At 41.1% G+C, this 26036-nt stretch overlaps 1 protein-coding gene across 4 annotated transcripts; it reads left to right on the forward strand.

Annotated features, from left to right (window-relative positions):
• Positions 1 to 9917: 9917 nt before the first annotated feature.
• On the forward strand, positions 9918 to 23349 carry LOC116596499 (cystatin-13-like). 4 transcript variants are annotated; one of them, XM_032353754.1, is made up of 4 exons: positions 9918 to 10129; positions 12410 to 12755; positions 17704 to 17817; positions 23121 to 23349. In XM_032353754.1, the coding sequence occupies exons 2-4, from the start codon at positions 12525 to 12527 to the stop codon at positions 23202 to 23204; spliced, it is 429 nt and encodes a 142-aa protein (XP_032209645.1). In that variant the 5' UTR covers positions 9918 to 10129; positions 12410 to 12524; the 3' UTR covers positions 23205 to 23349. The 4 variants fall into 4 exon arrangements, with proteins under 4 accessions (XP_032209645.1, XP_032209646.1, XP_032209647.1 ...); XM_032353755.1 differs by having other exon boundaries at positions 12413 to 12755; XM_032353756.1 differs by having other exon boundaries at positions 9918 to 10069.
• Positions 23350 to 26036: the final 2687 nt, after the last annotated feature.

Consider the following 26036-nt stretch of genomic DNA (forward strand, 5'->3'; position numbering starts at 1 on the left):
CTTAAATTCCACAAAAGTGTGAAATCACATGGTATTTGTCTTTTTCTGACTGACTTATTTCACGTAACATAATATCCTGTAGCTCTATCCATGTTGTTGCAAATGGCAAGATGTCATTCTTATTATGGTTGAATAATATTAATATATATATTATTCATACATATATGAATATTATATATATATGAATATTTTATACACACACAGATATCACATCTTCTTTATCCATTCATCTATCAATGGACACTTGGGCTGTTTCTATAAATTGGCTATAGTAGATATTGCTGCAATAAACATAGGAGTGCATATATCCTTTTGAATTAGTATTTTTGTATTCTTTGGATAAATACCCAGTAGTGTGATTATTGGATCATAGGGTCATTCTATTTTTAAATTTTTGAGGAATCTCCATATTGTTCTTCACAGTGGCTACAGAATATTACACATTTTATTTAATAATCTACTATGGATACATATTTGGGATGTTCTCATGTCTTTTTTTTTTTTAACTATTAGGAACAGTATGCAGTGAATAATTTCCAATTTTGTGCCTATAGGCACATATTTCTGTGAGACAAAAATGCTAGATGTGGAACACTGTGCTGAGGAATATGTAACTTTTAAATGTTTAACAGAGATTGCTAAATCACTGTAACAAAGGCTGTTTGATTTCTACTCTGTCCGTGCTGATGAAGGTGATTTATCAGTGGGGCATTATCACTGTTTAATTTTTTTCTCCTTGTGTAGGGGAATAGTTACATTTCTTTGCTGGGTTAACTAGAGTTTTTATTGTTGAGGAGGTTAAGCATATTTCCATTTGAGTATTTTAGACATGTATATTTCTTTTCCTGTGATTTGTGTGTTCATGACTTTTCTCTGAATTTCCTATTGGATTTTTGTCTTAAAAATTACTCATACAAGCACTTTGATATTATGAAAATTAAAATTTACTCTGTTACATTTGTTCCATTCTTAGCACTTGTCTTACTTTATTCCCACTAGGATGACTATAATCAAAAATGACAGATAGTAACCAGTGTTGGCAAGGATGTAAAGAGATGAGAACCCTCATACACGGCTGATGGGAATGTAAAATGATCCCCTCACTTTGTAAATCCATCAAGTAAGTAATTCCTCAAAAAGTTAAATACAGAGTTACCGTGCAACCCAATAATTCACTCTTAGGTATATACTCAAGTGTTTACACAAAAGATTGGAACATAAATATTCATAACAATATTATTCATAGTAGCCAAAAAGTAGTGTTAAAAAACAAAATGTGGTGAGTAGATTTGAAGGCCTAATTGGTTTTGTTAAATGATTCATGAATTAAGCAGCATCTTATCTAGAAAATAGAGGGGAACTTCACTGAACTAAACAAGCAGACAAACAGAAAAGTGTTATTAAAGGCATAGAGAGGTCATTAAAAGAAGAAGGAGGAAGAGGGGGAGTAGGAGGAAAGGAAGAAGAAAGGAATTTATTACCAAGAGATGAATTGTTTAAGCAAAATTACTATCCTAAGGGGAGCAGAAGGGAGTCTTTCAGTTAATTTCCTAGTGCTGACCAGGAAATTCCGTGTTTACTGGTTAAAGATTACATTTTTTGGGTGTTGAAACTCTAGTTAGGTTAGTTATTAAATCTTGGTTTACTGCCTTTGGGGCCTTAACCTAAGTGATGCCATTTAGGCCTATGGTTTTGCTTTTAACTGTGGAAACAACCCAAATGTGCACAAATGGGTGAATAGAAAAATGAAATGTGGTATACACATACAATGGGATATTATTTGTTAATAAAAAGAAATTAAGTAGTAAGATGTGCTATAATATGAATGACTCTTGAAAACATGTTAAGTGAAAGAAGCCAGACACCAAACGGTCATGTATACAAATGTCCAGACTAGGTAAATCTGTAGAGGAAGAAAGTAGATGAGTGGTTGCCTAGAGCTGAAGGGGGTGGAGAGGCTGGGTTTCTTTTTGGAGTAATGAAAACATTCTAAATTGGGTTTGGGTATAGAAGTGTTAAATATATACTACCTATAAGCCACTGAATTGTATACTTATGTGGATGCATATGTGATATGGGAATTAGATTTTAAAATTTTTTTTTTATTTTTTTATTTTTTATAAACATATGACATATTTTTATCCCTAGGGGTACAGGTCTGTGAATCGCCAGGTTTACACACTTCGCAGCACTCACCATAGCACATACCCTCCCCAATGTCCATAACCCCACCACCCTTCTCCAAACCCCCCTTCCCCCAGTAACCCTCAGTTTGTTTTGTGAGATTAGGAGTCACTTATGGTTTGTCTTCCTCCCAATCCCATCTTGTTTCATTTATTATTCACCTACCCCTTTAACCCCCCATGTTGCATCTCCACTTCCTCATATCAGAGAGATCGTATGATAGTTGTCTTTCTCCAATTGACTTATTTTGCTCAGCATGATACGCTCTAGTTCCACCTACGTCATTGCAAATGGCAAGATTTCATTTCTTTTGATGGATGCTTAGTATTCCATTGTGTATATATGCCACATCTTCTTTATCCAGTCATCTGTGGATGGACATCTAGGTTCTTTCCATAGTTTGGCTATTGTGGACATTGCTGCTATAAACATTCGGGTGCATGTGCCCCTTCGGATCACTACATTTGTATCTTTAGGATAAATACCAAGTAGTGCAATCTCTGGGTCATAGGGTAATTCTATTTTCAACTTTTTGAGGAACTTCCATGCTGTTTTCCAGAGTGGTCGCACCAGCTTGCATTCCCACCAACAGTGTAGGAGGGTTCCCCTTTCTCTGCATCCTCGCCAGCATCTGTCATTTCCTGACTTGTTAATTTTAGCCATTCTGACTGGTGTGAGGTGATACCTCATTGTGGTTTTGATTTGTATTTCCCTGATGCCGAGTGATATGGAGCACTTTTTCATGTGTCTGTTGGCCATCTGGATGTCTTCTTTGCAGAAATATCAGCTCATGTCTTCTGCCCATTTCTTGATTGGATTATTTGTTCTTTGGGTGTTGAGTTTGCTAAGTTCTTTATAGATTTTGGACACTAGCCCTTTATCTGATATGTCGTTTGCAAATATCTTCTCCCATTCTGTCAGTTGTCTTTTGGTTTTGTTAACTGTTTCCTTTGCTGTGCAAAAGCTTTTGATCTTGATGAAATCCCAATAGTTCATTTTTGCCCTTGCTTCCCTTGCCTTTGGCAATGTTCCTAGGAAGATGTTGCTGTGGCTGAGGTCAAAGAGGTTGCTGCCTGTGTTCTCCTCAAGGATTTGATGGATTCCTTTCTCACATTGAGGCCCTTCATCCATTTTGAGTCTATTTTTGTGTGTGGTGTAAGGAAATGGTCCAATTTCATTTTTCTGCATGTGGCTGTCCAATTTTCCCAACACCATTTATTGAAGAGGCTGTCTTTTTTCCATTGGACATTCTTTCCTGCTTTGTCAAAGATTAGTTAACCATAGAGTTGAGGGTCTATTTCTGGGCTCTCTATTCTGTTCCATTGATCTATGTGTCTGTTTTTGTGCCAGTACCATGCTGTCTTGATGATGACAGCTTGGTAATAGAGCTTGAAGTCCGGAATTGTGATGCTACCAACTTTGGCTTTCTTTTTCAACATTCCTTTGGCTATTCAAGGTCTTTTCTCGTCTTTTTCTGTACTTTGTCAAATGCTTTTTCAGCATCTATTGAGAGTATCATAGGGTTCTTGTTCTTCCTTTTATTAATGTGTTGTATCACGTTGATTGATTTGCGGATGTTGAACTAACTTTGCAGCCCTGGAATAAATCCCACTTGGTCGTGGTGAATAATCCTTTTAAGGTACTGTTGAATCCTATTGGCTAGTATTTTGGTGAGAATTTTTACATCTGTGTTCATCAAGGATATTGGTCTGTATTTTTTTTTTTTTTTAATGGGATCCTTGTCTGGTTTTGGGATCAAGGTGATGCTGGCCTCATAAAATGAGTTTGGAAGTTTTCCTTCCATTTTTATTTTTTGGAACAGTTTCAGAAGAATAGGAATTAGTTCTACTTTAAACATTTGGTAGACTTCCCCCGGGGAAGTTGTCTGGCCCTGGGCTTTTGTTTGTTTGGAGATTTTTGATGACTGTTTTAATCTCCTTACTGGTTATGGGTCTGTTCAGGCTTTCTATTTCTTCCTGGTTCAGTTGTGGTAGTTTATATGTCTCTAGGAATGCATCCATTTCTTCCAGATTGTCAAATTTGTTGGCATAGAGTTGCTCATAGTATGTTCTTATAATTGTCTGTACTTCTTTGGTGTTAGTTGTGATCTCTCCTCTTTCATTCATGATTTTATTTTTTTGGGTCCTTTCTCTTTTCTTTTTGATAAGTCTGGCCAGGGGTTTATCAATCTTATTAATTCTTTCAAAGAACTAGCTCCCAGTTTCATTGATTTGTTCTATTGTTTTTTTTTGGTTTCTATTTCATTGATTTCTGCTCTGATCTTTATGATTTCTCTTCTCCTGCTGGGTTTAGGGTTTCTTTCTTGTTATTTCTCCAGCTCCTTTAGGTGTAGGGTTAGGTTGTGTACCAGGCTTTTCTTGTTTCTTGAGAAAGGCTTGTACCGCTATATATTTTCCTCTCAGGACTGCCTTTGCTGTGTCCCACAGATTTTGAACACTTGTGTTTTCATTATCATTTGTTTCCATGAATTTTTTCAATTCTTCTTTAATTTCCTGGTGGACCCATTCATTCTTTAGAAGGATGCTGTTTAGTCTCCATGTATTTGGGTTCTTTCTAAATTTCCTCTTGTGATTGAGTTCTAGCTTCAGAGCATTGTGGTCTGAAAATATGCAGGGAATGATTTCAGTTTTTTGGTACCAGTTGAGACCTGATTTAGGATGGAGGATGTGATCTATTCTGGAGAATGTTCCATGTGCACTAGAGAAGAATGTGTATTCTGTTGCTTTGGGATGAAATATTCTGAATATATCTGTGATGTCCTTCTGTTCCAGTGTGTCATTTAAGGCCTTTATTTCCTTGTTGGTCTTTTGCTTGGATGATCTGTCCATTTCAGTGAGGGGAGTGTTACAGTCCCCTACTATTATTGTATTATTGTCGATGTGTTTCTTTGATTTTGTTATTAATTGGTTTATATAGTTGGCTGCTCCCACGTTAGGGGCATAGATATTTAAAATTGTTAGATCTTCTTGTCGGACAGATCCTTTGAGTATGATATAGTGTCCTTCCTCATCTCTTATTATAGTCTTTGGATTAAAATATAATTGATCTGTTATAAGGATTGCCACTCCTGCTTTCTTCTGATGTCCATTAGCATGGTAAATTGTTTTCCACCCCCTCACTTTGTCTTCGGGTCTAAAATGAGTGTTAGACCTGGAGGTGTCTTCGGGTCTAAAATGAGTTTCTTGTAGGCAACATATCAATGGGTTTTGTTTTTTTTATCCATTCTGATACCCTGTGTCTTTTGATTGGGGCCTTTAGCCCATTAACATTCAGGGTAACTATTGAGAGATATGAATTTAGTGCCATTGTTTTGCCTGTAAGGTGACTGTTACTGTATATTTTCTCTGTTCCTTTCTGATCTACTACTTTTAGGCTCTCTCTTTGCTTAGAGGACCCCTTTCAATATTTCCTGTAGAGCTGGTTTGGTGTTTGAAAATTCTTTCAGGTTTTCTGTCCTGGAAGCTTTTAATCTCTCTTTCTATTTTCAATAATAGCCTAGCTGGATATAGTATTCTTGGCTGCATGTTTTTCTCATTTAGTGCTCTGAATATATCATGCCAGCTCTTTCTGGCCTGCTAGGTCTCTGGATAAGTCTGCTGCCAATCTAATACTTTTACCATTGTATGTTACAGACTTCTATTCCCAGGCTGCTTTCAGGATTTTCTCTTTGTCACTAAGACTTGTAAATTTTACTATTAGGTGACGGGGTGTGGGCCTATTCTTATTGATTTTGAGGGGTGTTCTCTGCACTTCCTGGATTTTGATGCTTGTTCCCTTTGCCATTTTGGGGCAATTCTCTCCAATAATTCTCTCCAGTATACCTTCTTCTCCCCTCTCTCTTTCTTTTTCTTCAGAAAAGAATCCCAATTCTTCGTGGAATCCCAATTATTCTAATGTTGTGTCGTCTTATGGTGTCACTTATCTCTCGAATTCTCCCCTCGTGGTCCAGTAGCTTTTTGTCCCTCTTTTGCTCAGCTTCTTTATTCTCTGCCATTTGGTCTTCTATATCACTAATTCTTTCTTCTGCCTCATTTATCCTAGCAGTCAGAGCCTCCATTTTTGATTGCACCTCATTAATAGCTTTATTTTATTTCAACTTGGTTAGATTTTAGTTCTTTTATTTCTCCAGAAAGGGCTTTTATATCTCCCGAGAGGTTTTCTCTAATATCTTCCTCTTTTTTGAGCCCGGCTAGAACCTTGAGAGTTGTCATTCTGAACTCTAGATCTGACATATTACCAATGTCTGTATTTATTAGGTCCCTAGCCTTTGGTACTGCCTCTTATTCTTTTTTTTTTTTTGTGGTGATTTTTTCTGCCTTGTCATTTTGTCCAGATAAGAGTACATGAAGGAGCAAGTAAAATACTAAAAGGGTGGCAAAGACCCAGGAAAATATGCTTTAACTAAATCAGAATAGATCCCAAATCGTGAGGGGGGAGAAAGGGGATAAAAAGAGGTTCATAAATAAAAAAAAAAAAAAAAGAAACAATTAAAAAAAGAAAACAAATAAAGAAAAAATATAAAAAAGAAAAGAATATATATATATTAGATAAACTAGTTTAAAAATGTTTAAAAAAGGGTAAAAGTAAAGAAATTAGCAGAAGAAGAGAGGAAAAAAAATTGAAAAAGAAAAAAAAAATTAAATTAACTGCAAGACTAAAGATTCATGGGGAGAAAGCCATGAGTTCCATGCTTTGCTTTGTCCTCCTCTGGAATTCTGCTGCTCTCCTTGTTGTTGAAACTGCACTCCTTGGTAGGTGAACTTGGTCCTGGCTGGATTTCTTGTTGATCTTCTGGGGGAGGGGCCTGTTGTAGTGATTCTCAAGTGTCTTTGCCCCAGGCAGAATTGCACTGCCCTTACCAGGGGCCGGGCTGAGTAATCTGCTCTGGTTCGCTTTCAGGAGATTTTGTTCCCTGAGTGCTTTCCGTAGAGTTCCGGAAAATGGGAATGAAGATGGCGGCCTCCCAGTCTCCAGCCCGGAGGAGCCGAGAGCTCGGGGTCCCACTCCTCAGTGTGCCTCAGAGAACAGTGTCCATTTACTCCCATCTCCCTGGCCTCCGGCCGCCCTCCGAGCTCACCGAGCCTGCGACCAGTTCAAGGTAACCCCGAGCTGTGAGCTCACTCCTCAGCTCTGTCTCTGTAGCTGGCTTCCCCATTCTAATACCTGAAAGCTCTGCGACACTCAGACACCCCCGATCCTTCTGTGACCCTGCTGGACCTGAGGCCATGCTGACCCCGCGTGGGCTTCACCCCAGTTTAGCCTCTGGAGCAATGTCCCTCAGCGGAACATACTTTTAAAAGTCCTGATTTTGTGCTCCGTAGCTCCGCTGCTTGCCGGGAGCCCGCCCTTCCCCCCGGGGACTATCGTCCCGTCGCTTTGGATTCACTTATCCGCCAGTCCTTCCTTTCAGAAAATGGTTGATTTTCTGTTTCTAGAATTGCTGTTATTTTTCTCCTTGATCTCCTGTTGGATTTGGATTTGTAGGTGTTTGCAATCTTTAGATAAGCTATCTAGCTGATCTCCTGCTACCTGAAGTAGTCTCAGCCTGCTACTTCTCTGTCATCTTGACTACCCCCGGGAATTAAATTTTAATACAGCTATTTAAAAGGCCCTCTACACATGAGCCACAAGCCCAGGTACATCCTAGCTGCTCTCTGAATCCAGGGGATACCCTGGGTGATAAGCACCCCACTGGGCCCTTCTTGAAATCCTGATGCCTGCAGTCATGAGTGAAAAGAAAGACTTTTGGGGTGGTAATAGCTTCTGGAGCAATCGTTATCTGTTGTTTCTGTGACCCCAAAGTAGATAGAGTGTGATTGGTTGGGAGGAGAAGATTTTGGATGGAGGAGTGGAGGTCCTTGGGCTCTGGCTTCATGGAGCCTTTCACCTGTGGGTCCACACCCATCACAGCATTCAGCAACTCCCCCACTCCCTTTTATTTCCCAGGACCATCTTCTTTAGAAGATGTGGTGTCAAAAGTGGGCTCCTGTCCAGACCTATGGAATTCACATTGAAGGGTGTGAGTATCTCTCTGTTTTACACTGTACAATTTCCTCTGGACACCAGGACCAGGTAGAAGGTGGATCAACAGGGGCAGCGAGAGAGAGCTCTCACCATAGGCCTGTTGTTTTCCAACAACTGATGTGTGGCCAAGAGGGGGAATGGATTCATTTTGGATGTGCTGTCTGCTCAAATTCCTGACTCACTTTGAGCCAAGACAATGGAGGAACTTGTCTTTTTCTTTTAAATTTTTTTTTATTACTATGTTAGCCAGTGTATAGGGCATCATTGATTTTTGGTGTAGTGTTCGATGATTCATTAGTTACATATAACACTCAGTGCTCATCACAACATGTGCCCTCCTTAATACCCATTACCCTGTTATCCCATCCCACCCCTTTTCTGTAACCCTCAGTTTGTTTCCTGGAGTCCAGAGTCTCTCATGGTTTATCTTTCTCTCTTTTGGATTTTATTTTATTTTTTTAAAGACTTTATTTATTTATTTGACACACAGAGAGAGATCACAAGCAGGCAGAGAAATAGGCAGAGAGAGAGGGGGAAGCAGGCTTCCTGCTGAACAGAGAGCCTGATGCAGGTCTCGATCCCAGGACCTGAGAGCATGACCTGAGCCGAAGGCAGAGGCCTAACCCTCTGAGCCAACTGGGTGCCCTCTTTTTTGGATTTTAAAGAACTTTTTCCACAACAAAGAATTAAGTCCTCTACCAAACACCAAATATCTTCCAAATAAATTATTCTGTGTTTTCATTCAATTCTTGACTTTGCCTGGATGTGCACATGTGTGTGTGCAACAAAATGTGTGGCCAAATTAGTTATTCTTTTCCATTTTGGTGTCTGTGTTTTACACCTGTTTAGAAAGTGTTCCTCAGCCTGAGCACACAATTTTGTCTCAAACATCTGAGCCTTCAGCCAGGCAACTCTCAGGTTTCACAGGCCCAAGAGTTTGTCTTCTTGTTTGGAGTTTTACCTTATGGCTCTCAGGGATGATCCTCTTCATGTTGATCTATAATTTACTCTGGAAAGACAAATATTAATCCCCAGGTTTCTGAGTTCCTGGGAGCTCCCTGTCACAGCCAGGTTCTCTGCAGAGAGGGATGGAGCCTGCTCCTTAGTGGAGCTTGGCTTGGGGCCCGAGAACCACCACCAAGCGAGGGAACCCTCACAGGGGGAGGGAGGCAGAATTGTGAATATTTATCTGGTACAAGGTTAACAATGGGGGGGCATATTGTTAGTAGATCTGTGGGGATCTACTCATTCATTCATCCCACAGAGGTATGTTATGCCAGGAATACCACTGTCAAATGATGCCTTCTGCTTGGTGTTTCTGTGGGCAATCCCTGCCAGCCATAGGCACCACCTCCCCAAGTGCTTCTCAGTCCTAGATTCCCTGAGCCTGGCAGTTTGGTGCCTCATCCTGCTTCTAGGACTACAGAGTCACATAACAGAATGCCAACAGAAACTAGGTAGTTTCATTTCCTAAAGGTTCAGTCCTAAGCCCAGGAATTTAGAAAGCCAGGAGGTATGAAACACACGAGATTTCTACATTAGGGCAGAAGCTGCTGGTCTTGCTGAGCCTGTGGGGCTCTGAGAGCTGAGGGACCTGTCAGATGTGCCCACACTTGAGCAGCATCAGCAACCCAGCCTGGGCTTACCTCACAAAGGGGCCACAGATATGACCACCTGGCCAGAGAGTATAGCCAGAGGGCAGAAAGACCCCTGACTCAGGCCTGACTAACACCCTGACCAGGTGCAGGGACATGAACTGACCGTGCTGGGCAGAGAGTGGCCCACGAGTGGAGCTGGTCACAGCTCAAGTCCTCAGGAAGGAGAAAGATACCTCATTTGGGTAAGGACAGCCAGGCCACATCTCAGCAAGCAGGAGTGTTGTGAAGAGCTTGGTTCTGAGGTGCGTTTGGGGTGTAGCTGTGCCAGGTGGGGAGGGATTATAATGCCAGGGTGGCCTCCAAGGGTGCCCTGGACAACACATTCAGACATCATGGAGCAGAAGGTCTCACAGGCCAAAGTTAGCTGCTCTACTAAATCCTATGTGTATCAAGTCGGTGCAAACCATCAAACCATCAGGTGAGAGGCTAGATAGGGAAAGGAAGCAAGTTAACATACTTCAGGTATGGAGGCAAGCTGGGGAGAAAAAAGGAGCATGTTGCCCAGACCCTGGGCTTGTCATGCTCTCTGCTGCCTCTGTCTCCATGCTGATGGGGTTATGGGGCCCACAGTGGGGGTTTGAGCAAAGCCTGTGCAGCAGATCAGAAACACGTACTGGCCCTGAGGAGACGCACAGGGAAGTCTGCTTAGCACAGGTGGACATGTTGAGGATTGGGTTGGTGGTTCCTGGGGTGAGGACACGTGGGGCCAGGATGGCATTATTGTTGGGTGGCTAACATAAGACCTTATGAATATTATGTTTTCTGAGTATCACATGTGTACTTAGTATCTGATGGATATCAGATGTCTCTCGGTTCTGCTGTCACATTCCTTATTCAACTTAGGCATGCTATACTTACCACATGTCTGTAATGAACACAACTTTATGATTCTGCCTTTGTCTCTTTGGGGGAGGAAAAATTTTGTGCCCCCTTTAAGGTCCTTCTAGCTAGACTAAGAATCAAATTGATACACAACAGATTAACAGGAGAAAAATCAAATTTAATTTCATACATATGGGGAATCCACACAGACATGGAAATTCCAAAGACAGTCAGGCAAACTGAGGTATACATGTCATGCTGAACTAAGGAAAAGGACTATGGTATGGGGTTTGGGACTTCAAAGGGGAGGAATGTAAACCTCAAGAAGAAAGAAAAATAATTAATGTTTGTGGGACTCCTGGGTGACTCAGTGGGTTACACCTCTGCCTTCAGTTCGGGGTCATGGTCTTAGGGTCCTGGGATCCAGTCTCGCATCTGACTCTCTGCTCAGCAGGGAGCCTGCTTCTCCCTTTTTCTCTGTCTGCTTCTCAGCTTACTTGTGATCTCTCTCTCTGTCAAATAAATAAAATCTTAGAAAAAAAAAAGAATTGATGTTTGGTAAACAAATGCTTATTGCCCTATGGAAACAATGGGGTACAGAGAGGACTTTGATCTAACAGTGCTTGCTGTTGTAGGTAGGACCTCTCTACCATACCTTACTGATAGTATAATGTAGTTGTCTGTAGTATAATGTAGTTGTCCAGGAAGTTCTCTTCCTGGAGCAGGTCCTCTACCTAAATTCTTTGTAGGCGGCTGGAGGAGGAGAAAAGCTAAAGAACTTTTCCTGAGTCTGCTGGGTTTTGATTGTTTTTTAAATCAAAATAATCTTCATGGCAAAGCGGCTCCTCTTGAGGTGGCCTGCCTTTGGCCCCTATATCTCTCAGGCTATTTGCTTTTGAATTACGTGTACTTAACACAGTAACTGTTGTGTCTCTGTCTCATGAACTACATCTTGATTAACTTTCTATGGCGAATGGAATCTCCCCAACAGCAAATATACATTAAAGCTGTGATCTACAGATACTCATCAGTTATACTGCGATAGGTCTGAAGGTGTGTTTCAGGCAATGAGGTAAAACTCTGACAGGTAGCCTGAGGCATTTACTTGACCTCTTTGTGAGAACTATTTTCCCTCCTGTGTAAAATGGGCTACTTATTATGTGGCCCCAAGGGACAAATTAAATTAAATTAAATTAATTAATTCTAAATTAAAGAAGAGAAACATGTGATGTCCTTATTATAGGGTCTGGCAAGACTCAATAATGCTCCACAAACAGATGTCAGTGTGATTGCTACTGAGCCTGACTGGACATGGGGGAGACAAAGGGGGGCAGTTTTGAAGCCAAAGGCTTCCCTGAGGATTTTCATCCATGCTCCCGAAGAGGAGACAAGATGAGTTTTGAGGCCCATGTTGTCCCTGAGGCAGTGCTTCTGTCCTTGTGCCTTTCTGTGCCCTGAGACCTGATATAGACAGGCACCTGCGCTGGATGTGCGGGGGCCTCGCAGGCCAGGAGGCAGGGGTTACTTGGTGGGGAAGGAAAGGAGTGTGAGTGCATTCCTTCCAGAAGAGAACAGCCAAGATGGGAATATGTGCTGAATTGTGATTGCCGATTTCTCACTCCACTTCTCTTTTGGGAAGGAGAGAGAGAGAAGCCCATAGGACACAAAGCTAACAGAAGTTCTCTCTTTTTTACCCCTAGCAGTGTCAGGAAGACTGGGGGGGTGCAGAAGCAGCAGGGCCAGCCCAGCCCATGTCCTGCCCCAGTCCTGGAAGGACAGAAGGAACAAGGCTTATACCCGCTTGGCTGAGGTGCCATGGCCAGACTCTGCCTGAGCCTGCTGCTGCTCCTGGTGGCCACTGTGACCTTTGTGCCCAGAGGTGTCCACACCTGGGGCAGATCGAAGGTGGTGAGGAATTTCCAAGACATCCCGGAAACTTACGTCTATGTGCGGCAGGCACTGTGGCATGCCATGAAAGAGTATAACAAGGCCAGCAAAGACAAGTATACCTTCAAGGTGGTGAAGGTCCTGAAATCCCAGGAACAGGTTGGTGAGCATGTTCTCTTTGCTCTTTCTTTCCAAGATGCAGTCGTGGAGGGGCCCATTATCCACAAAGGGCATAGACCCCAGGGAGGGGAAAACAGCTGAGAGACACTGTTAGTCAAATATATATTAATTTCATTTTAGGGGTTTTGGGAGGAAAGTTAGTTACACTTTATCCTTTATCATAATACATAAAGTAGCCATTAAAATAACTTAAAATTGATTACAATCATATTGGAAAGTATAGGTGAGAGTCCAAGAAGGGTTGTTGAAGGGGCCAAGTCTGGGAGAATTTGGGCTGTTATCATCAAAATGAGTCAGAATAGTTATGGATTATAACACAGAGAAAAAGCAAAGGAAGTGCAAGTCCAGCTTTTATTAAAAAAAAAAAAAAAGGAAGGGAAGGCTCTTGTTTATAGAAAAAAACCTACCTGTATATGTAAAACCTTTGTAAGTAGGAAATTATCATGGCAATAACTACTTCAGGCAAACGTCATAAATGAGTCCTGCAACCACTGGGTGGGAGAGTGGTGGGGGACAAACTGATGCAGGGATTCTTTCATTAATTAATTACACCAGGGAAAAGATTGTAAAAACAATCAGGAAATTTGGCAAGTGCCTTGTTTACCAAAATGCTTGTTACCAACACTGGGACAGACTGGCATCATGTGCCCCTGATGTGAGGTCGTAGAAAGGACACAGCATCATCTGTGCATGGTATCCCTTGTCTAAAATCCACCCTCCATAGGTTATCATGAAGAACAATGAGACAAATCCATATTATGGGGCATTCTGTAACACCTCTTAAAAATATCAGTGTCTCCCAGAAGGGGAGGTGAACCATGAGAGACTATGGACTCTGAAAAACAATCTGAGGGTTTTGAAGGGACGGGGGGTGGGAGGTTGGGGTACCAGGTGCTGGGTATTATAGAGGGCACGGATTGCATGGAGCACGGGGTGTGGTGCAAAAATAATGAATACTGTTATGCTGGAAATAAAAAAAAAAATAAATTAAAAAAAAAATAAAATCTTTAAAAAAAAAAAAATATCAGTGTCATGAAAGATAGGGAAAAAAGCAGGGAAACTTCCAGATTAAAGGAGGTGTAAGAAACATGACAACTAAATTCAATATGTGGTCTTGTATTATCTCTGGGATTAAAAAAATTAAAAACCAGTAAAAGATGTGTTTGGGGGAACTGGAATATGGACTGTATCATAGAAGAGGTCATTGTACCAATGTTGTATCCCAAGAAAAATGTGGTTTGGGGTGAACTCGGAGAGGAATCAGTAGGTGCACAAAAGGAATGGGGGTTCAACCAGTCAGTCTGGATGGAGTTTAAGGAAGGGAAGAGGGAGGGGCTAATGGGGAATGGGACTACCCGGCAACATTGGAGTAACATGCAGTACAGGGACAGTCTTTGTGCTCCTCTTCCTCCTTCACTAGCCCTGTCTCCTCTCCATCCTCTGCCCTCTAACCTTTGTTGTCCATACCTGCAGGTCATCAGGAACCTGCTCAGGTTCCTGTTTTCTTAATGGGGTCAGGAGAGAAAGCTCATTTGGCAGCCTCATGTCCCTGTGAGCCTGGGACATTTGGTCCCTTTACCATCCTCCACACTCAATGGGCCTTGGCTCCCTCCTTTTTGTATGTGTGGTCCTGGCTATGTTGTTTGTGTTTCTTGAGTAGCGGACACCTGGGGCCAGGATGTGTGTCACCACTGGTGGCCAAGTTAAATATTAGATAAATTAGTTTAAACTAAAAAGTAGTTAAATTTAAAATAAAGTAAATATCAACTTCCTTGGGAGCTCATTTATATGCAGTGAACTAATTGATAGTGAACTATTCCACTTTCATGGACTTTTCTTTATCTACAATTTTTCAGTTTCACAAATAGATGGTTCTGCTTTACTTAATCAAAAGTACACTGAATTCTCATGTCTCAAAACTTATACATCATTTTGTACTGTGTGCTAGTTTTTTCATGAATGCACATTTTATTTCTCAGCTCACTGTAAACACTTGAATGCAGGTAAGAATTCAAAAGAATTAGGTAGAAACAGGTTCAAAAAGAGTCTAGAACAGAAGTATTTAAAATTCCTTGACCTTCCATCGACATACCAGTGGAAAACACACTGAAGAAAAAGGTAAGGAAGAATGAAACATCCCCCCCAAACAAAATTAACTCAAAACAAAACAAAAGCAAAAAGAAAAATTCTTGGTGATAATTCAGATTAAACTTAGTAACACACACAGGCTCTATATAAAGAGAGCAGCTATATCTTATTGGTTGATTTAACTTTAAAGTACAAAGATCTATATCAGGAGTTAGACAATTATAGCCTGTAGCCAAGTCTGGCTTGCTGCTTATTTCATATGCCCCATGAACTAGTTATAAGAATAGTTATAAGAAACAAAAAAGGAATATTTCGTGTCATGAAAAATTACATAAAATTTAAATTTCCATGTCTATAATAAAGTTTTATTAGAACATTGTCACCTGCATTGTTTGAGTGCAGTCTAGGACTACTTTTCTGCAGTACTGACATTATTAATTTTTTATTTTTTTAGAAACATATTTTTTATCCCCAGGGGTACAGGTCTGTGAATCACCAGGTTTACACACTTCACAGAGTACTGACATTATTGTGTGTTCTGAGCCTAAAATATTTACTCTCCAGTCCTTAAAGAAAAAGTTTGCAGCTACCTGTTCTTTTTCGTAGTTGACCGAGGCTCTGTTGCAGATTCTGTGCAAGGGGAATGATGGTAAAAAAAAAAAAAAACACTGTGGGTCTGATTATATGCTAATTTCTTTCAAGAAATACAATGCAGTGCTATAAATGTATTTTCTCTTCCTTATAATTTTCTTAATAATTTTTTCTTTTCTCTAGCTTAATTTAGTTCAAGAACACAGTATATAATATATATGATACACAAAATATGTGTTAGTTGACTGTTTATGTTATTGGTGAGCCTTCTGGTCAATGGTAGGCTATTAGTAAGTTTTTGAGGAGTCCAAAGTTCCACTTGGTTTTTTGATTGTGCCTGTAAGTCCCACATTGTTCAAGGGTCAACTGTATATACAGTGTACTTTGTGCCAGACCTGGTTGCTTTTCATATGCTCATTCAGATCTTGTAACTCATTACACAGGAACTATTTTCTTCCACTTTAAAGAGAAAATAGGCACAGACAGGTTTAGTATTTCGTCCAGGGACACACAGCTAGTACGTAGAAGAGCCAAGATTTAAACCCAGGTTGCCTGTTGTGAATGAGCACATGTTACTGCCTGAGTAATATGGGTGGAGTGCAAGTGGTAGGATATTGCAGCCAGATGAAAGAGGTCATGGAAGGTCAGGAGAATCAGAGCCTGTCTGTGAAGACAGTGAAGGGCTGCCTCAGCAGCCAGGACCCTTATCCTCTTCCCTTTTCTGGGCAATCAGGGAACAAGCTAGGGCTGGTTGTCAGTTGGTGGGTTGTTGAGGATGATTCAGAGAAGTTTGGTTTTATGGTGATTTAAACTTGGAAATATCAGTCAAACATAAAGCAAGGGCTCTCAAATGGGTATAGATTTTGCTAGGCAGGGGATTTGGGACAATACCTGGAAGGCTTTTTGGTTATCACAACCGGAGCTTTTTGGTTATCGCTGCTGACACTTAGTGTGCAGAGACCAGGGATGCTGCTAAGTACCCTGCAGTGCTCAGGGCAGCCCCTACCACAAAGACTTACATGTCAATAGTGCTGAGGTTGAGAAACTTGTTATCCAGTCATTAAAAATGTTCTAGGAGTACGTCTGAAAGTCACTGAGCTGAAAAATGGAAGCGAAGACCCAATTTCTTGCATTTCCAATCTGACTTGTTATTTCCTGAAGGCACCCCCAGAAGCAGTTGGCTGTCCTTACACTTACACATATAACTGAAAAATTTTAAAGTATATATGATATTCAATAAACCATACTTACAATTCTGCCAACCACTACCACTCCATTCAATACCCAGGCAACTTCTCTAGAATGTCCAAAGAGTTTACTGTATTTTCAAAATGATCTCTTACTCTTCTAGGATCAGTTATTGTGTTTAACTTGGTCATTTTCTTTAATACATTCTCTCCCTTAAGTTTTGTAAAATATTACCTTGTTCTCATTTTTAAATAATAAGAGTCTCCATTTGCCATTGTGGTATCTTCATTTCCCCATAGGGCTCTCTGGAACACCAGGGCTGGTGGGGGGCTCTGCATGGGAAAGGAAGAGGCCCTGAAATCAGGGACTTGGGAGGGTGCATCATGTGCAATAGGGTTTAATTGCTAAAATTGCCAAGGAGAATAGAGAAGCAGTATCCTCCAAGGAAATTTCAGTTCTGGGATGTCTTGTCTTCTTCTTCCAGTATCTATTGATGATGTATGAAGATGTTATAGACTCTGCTGTTTATTTTCCAAACTCCAATAAGAAAACCATTACCTTTCCCAGGAAAACATTGTTTGGGGAATAGTTTTCTTGCTTTATCTTGGGGGTAGTCGTCATTATTTAACATTCAATACCATGATAAGAGAGACAGAGGGAGCAAGATCATGGTAAGGACGCCTCCCCCTCCAGTTATCCCCAAATTTCTGACATGGAAAATGTAACAGGAAGAGAAGGAGGTGTACATTCTTTGTCCTAAGCAGTCAATGACATGTTTCTTATCAGAGATGACACTTGGTATCATATATTCACTTATGATATCTAATTTTTATTTTTTAAAAGATTTTATTCATTATTTTGAGAGACGAGGAGAGAGAACACAAGAGAGGGAGAGGGGCAAAGGGAGAGGGAGAAGCAGACTCCCAGCTGAGCAGGGAGCCCAACATGGGGCTTGATCCCGGGACCCAAGGATCATGACCTGAGACAAAGGGAGATACCTCACTAACTGAGCTACCCAGGTGCCGCTATGATATGTAATTTTTAAATTACTCTTTGACAGGTCACAGACAGTTTGGACTACTTTCTTGAAGTCAAAATTGCCCGAACAATGTGCAAGAAAATTTCAGGAGAAAATGAAAACTGCTTGTTACAACAGGATCCCCAAATGAAAAAGGTATGGGCTTGGCCAGGTCTGTGTACCAGACAGAGAAAACCGATAGGACCAATTCTGCTTTGATTGTCTAGTTTTCTTCTTCCTCTCCTTCTCCTTCTCCTCCTCCTTCTTCTTCTTTGTGGAAAGACAGTTTTATTATTGTAAATTCCATAGCACTGAAGCATTGTAAAGAAAACTTAGCTTTTTTCAAATTATTATGTTCAGTTAGCCACTGTATAGTACATAATTAGTCCTTGATGCAGTGTTCAGTGATTCATTAGTTAAGTGTAACACCCAGTGCTAATCAAAGCAGGTGTCCTCCTCAATACCATCATTCTGTTCCCCCCTCCCCCACCCTCCTCCCCCTGAAACCCTCAGATTGTTTCTCAGGGTCTGTAGTTTCTCATGGTTCATCTCCCTCTCTGATTTCCATCTCCCCCTTTGGATTTTCTTCCCTTTCCTTATGGTCCTCTGTGCTATTGCTTACATTTCACATATGAGTGAAACCATATGATAATTTTCTTTCTCTGTTTGACCTACTTCACTTAACATAATCCCCACAAGTTCCACCCATGTTGATGCAAATGGTGGGTATTCATCTTTTCTGATGGCTGAATAATATTCCATTGTGTATGTGGACCACATCTTCTGTTGAAGGGCATCTTGGCTCCTTCCACAGTTTGGCTATTTTGAACATTGCTGCTATGAACATTGGGGTGCATGTGCCCCTTATTTCCACTACATCTGTATCTTTGGGGTAAATATCCAGTAGTGCAATTGTTGGGTCATAGGGCAGCTCTATTCTTAACATCTCGAGGAACCTCCTTCCTGTTTTCCAGGGTGGCTGTACCAGCTTGCGTTCCCATCAACAGTGCAACAGGGTTCCCTTTTCTTCACATTTTTTTCAACATTTGTTGTTTCCTGTCTTGTTAATTTTTGCAATTTTAACTGGTGTAAGGTGGTATCAAATTGTGGTTTTGATTTGAATCTCCCTGATGGCTAGTGATGATGAACATTTTTTCATGTGTCTGTTAGCCATTTGTATGTCTTCTTTGGAAAAGTGTCTGTTCATGTCTTCTGCCCACTTCTTGACTGGGTTATTAGTTTTTTAAGTGTTGAGTTTGAGGGTTTCTTTATAGATCTTGAATATCAACCCTTTACTTGTAATATCATTTGCAAATATCTTCTCCCATTCCATGGGCTGCCTCTTAGTTTTGTTGACTGTTTCCTTTGCTGTGCAGAAGCTTTTTATCTTGATGAAGTCCTAAAAGTTCATTTTTGCTTTTGTTTCCCTTGCCTTTGAAGATGTGTCTTGAAAGAAGTTACTGTGGCGGATGTCGAAAAGGTAACTGCCTATGTTCTCCTCTAGGATTTTGGTGGATTCCTGCCTCACATTGAAGTCTTTCATCCATTTTGAGTTTATCTTTGTGTATGGTATAAAATGGTCCAGTTTCATTTTTCTCTATACAGCTGCCCAATTTCCTCAGCACCACTTATTGAAGGGACTGTCCCTTTTCCATTGGATATTTTTTTCTGATTTGTCAAAGATTAGTTGACCATAGAGTTGAGGGTTTGTCTTAAACCATATTCTGATCATATTCAGGACCAGGGACAGCCAGGTTCTAGACATAGCACACTGTTTCTATAAGTTTTTGCTGATATCTTTCTCCTCTGCCAACACACACACGCACATAGACACTTGGTGGCTTAAAGCAACATCTGTTCATTATTTCTCACTGATCTGCAAGCTGAGCTGGATTTTTTTTTTTTAAGATTTTATTTATTTATTTGACAGAGAGATTACAAGTAGGCAGAGAGGCAGGCAGAGAGAGAGAGGAGGAAGCAGGCTCCCTCCTGAGCAGAGAGCCCGATGCGGGACTCGATCCAAGGACCCTGAGATCATGACCTGAGCCGAAAGCAGTGGCTTAACCCACTGAGCCACCCAGGCGTCCCAAGCTGAGCTGGATTTTGCTGGACAGATTTGCCTTGGCGATCTTTTCATAGAAGTTACTTCCAGTTTTTCTTTTTCATGGTTGAAGGTACATACACAAGTGTCTCTGTCTTTTGTATTTCCTTCACCTATTTGGTATATACCTAAAGCTGGCATGACACATGGCTAAGCAAAAATAATGGCAGATTAATGATTCCTTAAAATTGCCCAGACATGTGCAAATAAAATGCATCTTCATATTCTAATGGATAGTAGGCTCCACAGCAGAGCACCAAAGGCAAGAGGATGGCTACATCTAGAGAGTAAGCTATTATTTTAAGTTACTAGGACTAGTTTTCAATTAAGTAACATTTAAAAAATTCTAGTAGATACTAAGAATGATATATCAAATACCTATGTGCTTGATTTTATAACTATTGTCATTTTATTACATTAATTTAAAATGTTTATTTCAACCAGTAAAATATTAAATATGCATTCCACCCCCTCCTTTCTAAGATACACACTCAAGTTGTTGAGAAGTGCTCCTACCCATTAAAAATAAATTAATCCATGTATGCAGAGTTTTGTGTGTTTTTTAAAATGCACAGAAATTTTAGAACTTTCTCTTATTTTCTTTTCCACTCAACAACATGTTTTGAGATTTATGATGTTGGTACAATCTGTTATTATTTATTTATGTTAAATGGTTTCTTGGGTCACTTAATGTGTATATAAATCAGCTAAATTGGTTTTGTTACTACATATTAAGCTCTTATATGACTGTATTGCATCATTTTTGACCTTCTATCTACTTGTGGTCATCTTAAAATTTCACTTTAACCATAATGCAGCAGTGACAGGATGCATGCTGACCGAGCAGGTTTGGGGCTCTCCTTGGGACACCCCAGGGAGTGGGACCACCATTCAGCCACTTGTGCAGCTTCAGCGCTGGTGGGGCCACCACACATCCTTGTAACCTCAGTTTTACTCTCCACAGTGGTAGAACCAGCACACCTTCCTTCAGTGGTGTATATGGTTGTTTATTTTCCCTCAGCACTTGGGGTTAAATCTTAAATATTTTCATTTTGAAGTATGTGAAAGGTGATCCCCCCACCATTTCATTTGGTTGATCTCTGATTTCTAAGGAGTTTGAAATACTTTAATATCCCTAGTAATCATCCAGGTTTTCATCTCTATGCCTTGCTTTTTTTTTTTTCCTGGAACAACCAACTGGAGGGCTCCTTTGAGGAGCCACAGCCAAGCCACTGGAACCACCTGACCTCAACATCTCATGCTTCCTATTTCCTGCCTCTATCTACCCTTGGCCAAACTCAACTTCAAACCAGAGGGTGACTATGGATGTGATTTATAGAAGAGGGCAGAAAGCCCATTGAAACAGACTGTAGAGGCTATAGGGTAAGGGTGCCCATTGGTCCAGCCCATTGAAGTCACTGGTCTTTCAAGACACACTAGTTAGTAATAGAAGGAATGCTGACATGGAGAGACACATGGAAAAAAGCCAGCATGGGGGCAGGGGTGGAGGCAACAAGATCAATAGGAGGCTATCAGGAGTCTAAAGGAATACCACAAGTGAGAGATGATGTTGGTTAGGATGGTGGAGGTACTCAGTTCTGGATATTTGTGAAAGGCTTGACTGGAATTTGCTGATGGATTGGCCATGGAGAGTAAGTGGAGAAGAGTTGAGGATGACTTCAAGTTTTGTGGGGTTTGGAGGTAGTTCTCTCGCTTGGTTTTCTCTAATGCTCTAATCTTCTACATGGAGCATCTGTAATTCAGTAGACTTTGTCACCTTGATTACATCCACTTCTTATCAAGAGGAGAATCCTTTCTGTCTTGCATTTCAGAGATCCATAGATTTGACCCCATATGCTTTCTTTAGTTATTTATTTGGATTTAGGAAGGAAGAAAAGGCAAACATTTGAGCTCCTTGGAATCCAAGTTTAAAACTTGATATGATTTTAAATAGTTATTAGATTCATCTCATGTAGAAAATTTGGAACTTTCAAAAGTATTAAGTCACTTAAAATCAACTATAAATACCATTATGTAAAGTTTACCACTGTCAATACATTGTTATTTATACTAACTTTTCTATATTTTATATTTGTACACTTGTGTTGTTGAAATCATACTCTATACTGTTGCATAACCTAGATTTTCATTTAACAATAAATTTTAGGAATTTCCCAAACTCTAAAATTATATGAGAGCACTATATAGTGAAACTATGATTTCATTTGATTGTGTTCCACATTTTACTTTAGTCCATCCCTCAGAATTGGTTAAGTTTTCCTAACTTTTAGTTATTACGAGCAGTGCTTTAATAAATATTGTTCTTTGTTTCTATTTGTGTGATTATTGTTTCCTTGTGGGCAAAGTTCCTGGACGTTAAATTACTCAATATTTTTTCACTTCTTAAAGATTTTTAAGATACATTGTTCACATGTCCTCCAGGATTGATTCTGATAATTGGGTTTTCAATTCCTCTGTTTCCTGATTGTTTCCTTTGGCTGATGCAGAAGTTAAGCAATTAGTCTACCCTCTGATAAACCCACTCCCTTCCCTTCCTACTACTGCCAAGAAACACCTGAACCAATCCCAGACACCCTTCTAGCCAGAATGAATTTCTTGACTGGCCTTAGTTCTCCAATGGCCTGTCTGGATTGCTGGTAGCTTGGTCTTATTTTCTTCCTCAGGCTGATCCCTCTATATTTGTATCTTACACAACTTCAATTCTGTTTGATGTTGCCATTCATGTTTCCACTGATGTAGTGGAGGTATTCTTCATTTACATTTTTATTCTAACTGAATAAAATCTTTAGGAGTGAGAATAGGCATATAAGTGAACTCATCCCACACCAGAAGCCTGAAACCGTGCTCATTCTGCAGGCCCTGGGAAAGAGCTCTATATGTTCCCTTGGTTCCCTGGCTGCAAGTTTTGCTTCTAGTCTCCGGTCCAGAGCTTGCCCTCCCCCACCAAGACATTCAGGAACCTGTACTATTCTTGCCTCTTCTGGTAAGGACTCCCTGGGCCCTCCAGGTGGAGTCTCAGTAGGCTGCAGGGGAGTCAGTGGCTGGATGAGGGCCAGAGCTAGAGATGAGCATTGCTGAGAATAATCAGTTTCTGGGCTCCTACCACTCACAATGACTTCAGATCACAGGTGAATTGGCAGGGGTCCATCCTGGTGAGTGAGACTGGCTTCTCTGCCATACGGTCTCAGGTCTAAGGGGTCCAGGAACTGCAGTGGCATGGCTGGCTCAGGCTGCCTTTAGCCACCCTGAAGCCAAATTCTGGCACCTAGAAATAGAAACTTGTTTGTTTTTCATTTTTCTTTCTTACAAACTGATTATTCTTTTTCATCTCTTTTAGATGTTTCTTTGCACCTTTATTGTTGCAACAAAACCTTGGAAATTTGAATTCACTACGCTGAAGAAACAATGTGAAGAGGTCTAATTACCTTCTAGCATATTCCACTGCTTTCACTTCCATTTTAAAGAAGCAAATACGCTTGTAAATCATTTAAATAAGCTGACCCACTGACTTCACTTTTGTGGCCTTTGTGCTTTTTTGTATGCACTTCAGGGTCTGATACTGAGAACATGATGCCTTTTTACTGTGTTGTCAGCCTCTTCTTCTTCTTTTTTTTTTTTTTTAAGTTTAAACACTTTTTATTAATAATGATTTTTAACATCAGTTTTTTATAGGAGCTTTTCACAGTAATAGTATTTTACTACTGTTTCTTTAATACAGAAAACCAAAATTCTAGTTCTTCCAAAATTATACTTCAAATGTAGATAGGATTTCTAAAACTGCTAATTAGGATTTGTGTAACATTTGTAGGTTTAGCATGCTTTTGTGTAACTACACTTAGCCTCTTCTAGTTGACCCATTCATTTACTAGCAGGACAATCTGCTACCAGTAGATGGAAGAGAGTGTACGCCTGTTTCCAGATCTCATTGAACTCTAAGCACAAATTACTTTTCACTGGCAGCTGTTCTAGAGAACTAACTGGAGGACCCAATCCTTGACTGTTTTGAGCTGTTGAGTTGTTTTGGCAAGATTCTGAGGGTCTAGCTCCCTTGAGAGTGTTCCTTCCCTGGATTTCCACCAAAATCTCCCTACCTGGGACTCCAGGGAAGACACAGCCCATTGGCTTAGAAACAATTTTAGACAGCTGGTCCAAATGGAAGATAGTTGGGTCATGTGTGGATCTAGAGTGCACTTTTGGTTTTGAAGTGAAGCAGAAACAATGCAAGGGTGATTGATGGCTCATGGATAGTAAGCTGCTTTGTGCATGAATGTGTGTGTGTGTGTGTGTGTGTGTGTGTGTGTGTGTGTGTGTGCGTGCGCACAGTGGGATGCATTAGTTATCTAATACTGCGTAACTAATCCTTCTGCCCTTAATGGCTTAAGCAATTTCTATCTCTCATGGTGTGTGTGGGTCAGGGATCTGAAGGAGTCTTGGTGGGGCTGTTCCAGATGTCATTGTCCCTTGAGGTTATACTCAGACATTGACTGCACTGTCTTCATCAGAGGGATAGTTTGGCTCTGGAGAATCCACTTCCCAGGTGGCTCACACTAAAGCCTGCATGTTGGTGTTGGCCATTGACAGGAGATCTCTGTTCTCCATGTAGGCCTTTCCACAGAGCCACTGTGAGCTTGGTATGGCTTCCTCCAGATAGAATGTTCTGAGAGACTAAGATGGAAGCCATACTGCCCTTTGTGACCTACCTTCAGATGTCACACACCATCACCTCTTCCTTGTGTTATTGGTCCCAATAGCTGTCGTTCAGTGTGGGAGGGGACTCTTTAAGGGTATGATGACCAGGAGATGAGGACCAATGGATGCCATCTGGGAGGGTGGCTACCACTGTGTGTGTGTGCACACGTGTATATGTGTGTGTGCATGTATGTGTGCAGAAGTGGGGATAAGATGATGAAGATGGTTAACATGAGCAGAAAGAGGCACTTTCTGAAACTTGGGTATGGAAATTACAGCACTGATGTGCAGGTCAAGGCCAGCCAGCACAGTGTCAACAGTAGCACAGGGACATTCTGTGTGATGGTAAAACTCAGAGGTCACCTGGCTGACAAGTAACCTCTCCCTGTACATGAGCCACTCTGCTTGAAGGCTTTCTCTTCACCTATGTGAGGTGGCTGGGGTGCTGGGAGGGGATGCCCCAGTCTCTTGACCCTTGGGAGGTAAAACTGAGACATGTCTAGTTTCTGAAATGTGTCCAAGAAGAAGCCCTAATCTCCCAAATTGTTAGTCTGCTCACTCTTATTCCTACTTCCTCACTGTTTCTCTGGTATTTTCTACAATCACCTCCGCATAAACCACTTGCACTTGAATTATTGTCTCAAGGTGAGTTTCTGGAGGAAGCAACCTCATAGTGGAGCCCAGGTCTACTATGAAGGGCAGCCTGGGACCATGTGGGGGCATCCCTTGTGGGGGTCAGTCAATAAGACACAATTACATTTTGTCACCTCAGCCAACAACAATGTTCTGGGGAAGGCATGCCAGGCCTCCCTCCTCCATGTGATCATGGAGTTCTAGGGACACAGGCAGAGCAATTCGTATCACATTGTCCCTCCCACCTTGGGATGGGGATCCCTATGCCTGCAACACCTGTAGCTTTCACTTCTCTGCCCACCTCTGCCCTTCATCTGCCAACCACTGCCAAAGGCTTTGATCTCTTGTTCTGTAGCTGGAGTTGGCCAGCCCCATCTGGTCCCATGAACAGCCGCTAGAGCAGGGCTTTCTCCTTTGAACACTGACAATGTGGTTGCACACCTGGAGGGATCTAACACATTCAGAAACCCTAGGCTGGTTGTTTCCATCGTATTCATAATAGCTACAAGCATCTGGGCCAAACTAAACTTTACCGACTACACCCAAAGTCAGCTGTCTAGTACTAGTGGGATATTGCTTTGTGTTTAATTCTCCAAAGCTGTCTGGGCCCTTCTGAGGCACTGAGTTAGTCAGAATGAAGAATCAGTATCAAAACAGTTATATTGAATAATGAGGTTTTTTAAGGTTTTATTTATTTATTAGGAGAGAGAGGGAGAGCACAAGCAGGGAGTAGAAGGAGAGGGAGAAGCAGGGTGTAGAAGGAGAGGGAGCCCAACGGGCTCAATCCCAGAACTCTAAGATCATGACCTGAGCCAAAGACAGATGAGTAACTGCAGATGCTTAACCAACTGAGTCGCCCAGGTGCCCCAGTTTTTTGAATTTTTATTTGCCCACTGTTGGCAGTGTCATACATGAGCCTGAAGAGGACTGG

This window comes from Mustela erminea, chromosome 7, assembly GCF_009829155.1.
Source record: "Mustela erminea isolate mMusErm1 chromosome 7, mMusErm1.Pri, whole genome shotgun sequence".
In the NCBI taxonomy this organism is placed as follows: domain Eukaryota; kingdom Metazoa; phylum Chordata; class Mammalia; order Carnivora; family Mustelidae; genus Mustela; species Mustela erminea.

What these genes read in the sequence shown, in the direction of transcription:
- LOC116596499 (XM_032353754.1), top strand. Translation starts at nt 12,525, where the DNA reads ATGGCCAGACTCTGCCTGAGCCTGCTGCTGCTCCTGGTGGCCACTGTG. An exon ending in TCCTGAAATCCCAGGAACAG is followed by an intron (nt 12,756 to 17,703) that starts GTTGGTGAGCAT and finishes ACTCTTTGACAG; the next exon opens with GTCACAGACAGTTTGGACTA. An exon ending in AGGATCCCCAAATGAAAAAG is followed by an intron (nt 17,818 to 23,120) that starts GTATGGGCTTGG and finishes CATCTCTTTTAG; the next exon opens with ATGTTTCTTTGCACCTTTAT.